Raw genomic sequence first — 5,258 nt, forward strand, 5'->3', positions numbered from 1 at the left:
TTTTTTTTTTTTTTAACACAATTTTGGCCAAAGTCTGACCATTCATTTTTTTTTGGCTTATGATGTTAAGTGGTACCCATCTCGGCCTGGTTTCTTCTACTTCTCCTTCAACAACGGCACTCAAGAGACTTGTGATGGACAAAAGCTTGCCATAAAAGTGTCCAACGTGGATCTCTCTCCAGAACTATCTCCAATTGCAGCTCCGCCACCAAGTTCCGGTGGCGTCGTGTCGTCTTCTCCGGCATACCCGTGGCCGTTCCGACCTCGGCAAGCGACCTCACCAAGTCCAGCGCCGGTTTCAATCCTTCCGGCCACAAGTCCATCCTTGGTACCAGACAAAGGCGGTGGTAATGGTATGCCATTTATTAACAGTAATCCAGCAGTGCCTCTGCCCACTGGTGAAGTGGACTCTGCTACAATACGCCCTTTGCCCACCTCTGGATATGGAAAACAGGTTCCTTTAACTCCTTATTTTCTCTTTCAATCCAATAAAATTAGACTAGACTCAAGTTTATTTTATTTTTCAAGTTAAAACACTCACAGTATTGTCAAATGAGGGGTTTGAGCCCAGATGTGGGTAAAAGGGTATGTATGTGTGTTAGGGCCACGTCCCCTCTACTCCTCTACTCCTTTGAGAACAGAGAAGTTATGCCATTAGGCCTAATTTAGTTATTTATTAGATGTAATGAAGAATCTGAGGGGGTTTTGATTGCTCTTTTCTTTCTTTTTCTTTTTGGGTGGTAATGCAGGTGGTGGGGTTTGTTGCAGCTCAAATGGCTGTGTGTGGTGTGCTTTTCCTGATGCTGCTGTGAAAAGTGAAGGGGAGACACAGAATTGCAATCTTTGTATGTAAAAACATATCTGAGTAGGCCAAAGTGTGGGTAACTCTAGTTTTGAATCTAAAGTACCTTTAAGGGTGATTATTATACCATGTATTATGCCTTACCCTTGACGCTACTTCAGAATCATTAGCACTTCTTTGTTTACTCTTTAGTTTGCCATGCAATCATACTCACCTTCCCCCTTTTTTTCTTTTTTTCTTTTTTAAGTTTTTATTTGATCCTTATTTTATTTTTATTTTATTTTAAGTCCAGCTATAAAATTTGAGATCCATGTTTTAATAATGGGGGCTATAGATCTATCTATCAGTTCTAAGAACATTTTTAATGACTTCTCAAATGACCTTTCAAACTCAAAATATAATAGGTGGATGAAAATAAGGCACTCTCATAGGACCTCTTATATTTTGAGAGTCAAAAGTATTACCAAATATAAAATATTTCAAATAGATAAAAATAAGGCACTCTCAAAGGACCTCTTATATTTTGAGAGTCAAAAGTATTACCAAATATAAAATATTTCAAATTGATGAAAATAAGGCACTTCTATGCCCAATATAGTAGCTCTCAAAAGACATGTCATATTAGTTCTAATTTAAATATAGTATTTTAGATGAAATGTACCATTCGAGTAAAATTGTTAAAATATAGTATTTTGACATTATAACGCCTCTCAAAAATATAAATTTAGTATGAAAATATAGTATTTTGCATTGAAGATGTTCTTCGCTTTGGATTGTGAAAAATGGTGGAAATCATTAAATACCTAGGCTACCTATAATAAGAGCACTCAAAAAAACAAAAACAGAAAAAAAAAAAAAAAAAAAAGTGACTATTCAAAGAAATAGTTACAATATTGGCAATTTGGCATGGAATGTGAGATTTAGCCTTTGAATGGTATGCTGCTGAAATTTGGGCATGAGTAAAGCATAAGTAGCTTTATTAATTATTCCTTTTTACTCTAAATTAGATTATGAGATCTTTTTCCATTTCATTAGGATAAGATTAATTGATCCAAAAAGCTGAAAAGCATTGGGCCTTGTGCTATTAAAGATAATAATTCAACAACTTTGACCTATATTTTATCAGCTTTATTTTTTGATTTAGCTGTTAAATTCCAAAGTCTGTCACACTGTTTGTTTCCTAGGTGCTCTGAATCAGACTGTAAAGTTCATCCAACAGTGTGTGTCACTAGTAAAGTTAGGGCCGTCTGTGATAAGTGTGCGAACTAAAAATTATTGCATGATTTCGACATCATTTAATAATGTGCGGATAAATAAATAAATAAATATGTTAGTTCTGTGTCAACACTTGATTGACGGAGACCAATAATTTGAATCCAAATATTATTACTTGCTCCCAGAATAAGGGATTAATAATTTTGAGACCATCATCATTGAATTGATTGCAAATTCAACAAAGTCCCTATGTGCAGGAATGAGTAGAAGCTGATTGCATATTCTAACTCCAACTTAATCACAATCCAATAAGTAATATAATTAACACCTCATATTCAGCATCTCTCTAATTGGCTTAAAGAATCCATAAACCCATAATGTGACGAATTCCTTTTTACTTATAAACTTACTCAATTAAGTGAAAACCTACTCATTTTGTATGAATTGCTTTTCCTTTCGTTATGCTGTTAACATAGATTAACAGTAAAACCAAAGAAAAACAAACAAGGGAATTTTCAATCTTTTTCCCAATTATAATTTCTTCTTTAGAAATGGTGCATCTTAAATGAAATTTAGTATATGGCGCGCGCACAAACAAAAAATAATAATAACAATAATAATAATAATAATATCTACTCAATATTTCCCTATTTCTGTGTTCTAATTACTCTGTTATCTCACTCTCGTAGAAGCCAGATTCTTGCTGGAAATGGGGATTTACTTTCTCCCTAGAGTTTATGTTTGGTTCAAAACACTAAAAAGAAGTCCAGCAATAAATAAGGCAAAAGTGCAAAAAAACTTCTGAACTATTCAGTTTTTTGCAAATACCCCCCCTAAAGTACCAAAGTGTGCAAATACCCCCTGAAACTCACCGGATCAACTTTTCCAGCGTACGTTGATTTAAAATAACCAAAATAACCTTACTTATTACATTATATATATAAAAAAAGCCTAATTATAAAATACCAATTATACCCCCATTGGATGACGTCAAGAAGAGTACCAAAAAAGTCATTCCTTGACCTCATTGTTAGATTTTCTTTTTTTCACTTATATATATATATATATCATTCCCCTCGGACAATGTAAGAATCGGATGACAGATCTTCTACAGCCACCGGAGGGTCAGATTAACAGCGGAACTAATTTGATGGTGACTTCATAAGAGAACGTTGGTACGAAACGGTAGCGAAGGCTGAGCGTCTCTGATTGGGGGACATCGGTGATCAACAGTACGATTCGCATGTCAATCGAAGAAGCAAGCAATGGAAGCTTCCGATGAAGGAGTCGGGGAAGGCTTCGAAGACACGAGCATTGATGAATTTAAGCGGTGGCGGCGGCGAAGGAGGAGGAGGAGAAGGAGACTATCATGAAAACCCTCTAGACGACGAAGACAGAGAGGGCAATCTGAAATTGTTGGTGGCAGCCATTAAATCCGCCAGCTTAAGTTTCACAAGCAGTTTCTAGAACAACGAAACCTGAACAAGCTTGTGCGCCCTCAATTTCTCAATCCAACTATATCATCATCCCCTCTTTCAATCCAATAGTAACCATTCTTGGCTCCTCTAATTCAACTTCTTAAAGCACCACCGCCCCAACCCAAACCCTAACAACATCCACACCCCAGCACCAAAAACACCCACTACAATTCTAATTGCAAGATTCTTATTACTCAAACCACTACTCTCCCCAATTGGATTCCTACAAAGTCCATTATTCCTAGCAAAATCCCTCGCAACAAAATCTTCAAAATTCATAGGAATTGTGCTGGAAAGATCATTGCTTGCAACAGAAACTTCTTTCCAAATTTGATAATTTGAACCGGCGGTGAGATCATTACCGGAGAGATCGAGACATTGCAAGTTATGACAGTAGTGTAGAGACTCCAGAATTTCGCTGGTGAGATGCATATCGCGAAGCCCGAGGCTGAAGAGACGGTTTTCAAAGTCGTTCCAGTATGAAACTCCGACGAATTCAAACAGAAAGCGGATTAAACTGTTGGTGAAAGTCCATGAATTGAGCTTGCCATGAGGGTCAGTGAGAGAGTTCTTCACACCTTGCAAGCACTTCACATCGTCTTCGGCGTTGGAAACAGAGACAAAACAGAGAAATGCAATGGAAATATAGCTGAATAATTTGTAAAATTTCATGAGATTGTTGTTGATTAGAGGTGTGAGAATGGTTTTGTTTTGTTAGGGCTTAAGGTTTAAAAATTCAAATTTGTGTGTGTGTATGAATGAAATTTAATTATCAAAATTTAAACATAGAATGCAATGCATTACTGTTCCTTCAGTGATGGGTGTGATTAGCTTTGTCATGGGTCAGAATGGGTGGTGATGATGGTGGTAGAAGTGGTGGTAGTGGTGACACACACACACACACACACACATATATATATATATATATATATATATATATCTGTAGAAAACTAGCCATTGCTCGCCGGAATTCTCTCTCACCGCCGTCCCAATTCGTCGCCTTCGTCTTTCATCGCCGCCTCAATCTTTTCCTCTACTTTAACCTCATCACCGATAGCATTGGAGGGGTCTGTTAATGGTCCCGGTTAAGTCATCGACTCATTCACTCCTCGCTCTCTATCCAACTCAGTACCCATAATTCGTTCCAAGATGACGACGAACCATCTCATCATCCAGTGAGACCACCATCGGCATACCATCCTCATCGAATCGCCGTCGTCTCCTGAATAGTACTTCAACTCTGGAAACATCCACAACAAACCGTCCTTATTGTTCAGTTACTCCGAGAACATATCCTTTATTCCTTGTTGCTTCGTCGTCGTCGGAATCCTCTCTGGTTGTTGATCCTCTCACAGCCCATTGTGGATCTGTTATCACGGTAAACCCAGTTCCCCCGTCTGTGCCTCCATCTCTCTCTAACTTTCTGTACGTCTCTCTCTCTCTCTCTCTAACATAAACTTAAGTTAGTGGGGTATAAATGGTATTTTATAATTAGATTTTTTATTTATTTTATATAATGTAATAAGTAAGGTTATTTCGGTCATTTCAAATCAACATATGCCGTCCGGTGAGTCTCAGGGGGGTATTTGCACACCTTGGTACTTTAGGGGGGTATTTGCAAAAAATTGAATAATTCAGGGGGTTTTTTGCACTTTTGCCAATAAATAAAGAAAATTTTATTACTTTTATTCGAAGAATTTAGATGACCAAATATATGTTGGTTGTGCAAGAAAATCAAAGAACCCATGCCATGTGTCAGCCCA

At 37.3% G+C, this 5,258-nt stretch overlaps 1 protein-coding gene across 1 annotated transcript in view; it reads left to right on the forward strand.

The window, feature by feature from the left end:
• The window catches only part of LOC132273548 (early nodulin-like protein 15), a 1,980-nt gene extending 747 nt beyond the window's left edge, over positions 1 to 1,233 (forward strand). Inside the window, exons 3-4 of the mRNA XM_059774509.1 lie at positions 71 to 454; positions 750 to 1,233. Coding sequence (XP_059630492.1) covers positions 71 to 454; positions 750 to 812 — 447 coding nt within the window. The 3' untranslated portion in view covers positions 813 to 1,233. The remainder of the gene's footprint in view (positions 1 to 70; positions 455 to 749) is intronic.
• Positions 1,234 to 5,258: the final 4,025 nt, after the last annotated feature.

Source organism: Cornus florida, unplaced genomic scaffold (genome assembly GCF_030987335.1).
Source record: "Cornus florida cultivar Cherokee Brave unplaced genomic scaffold, ASM3098733v1 CherokeeBrave_3.0.0_Hap2_Chr09, whole genome shotgun sequence".
Taxonomy (NCBI): domain Eukaryota; kingdom Viridiplantae; phylum Streptophyta; class Magnoliopsida; order Cornales; family Cornaceae; genus Cornus; species Cornus florida.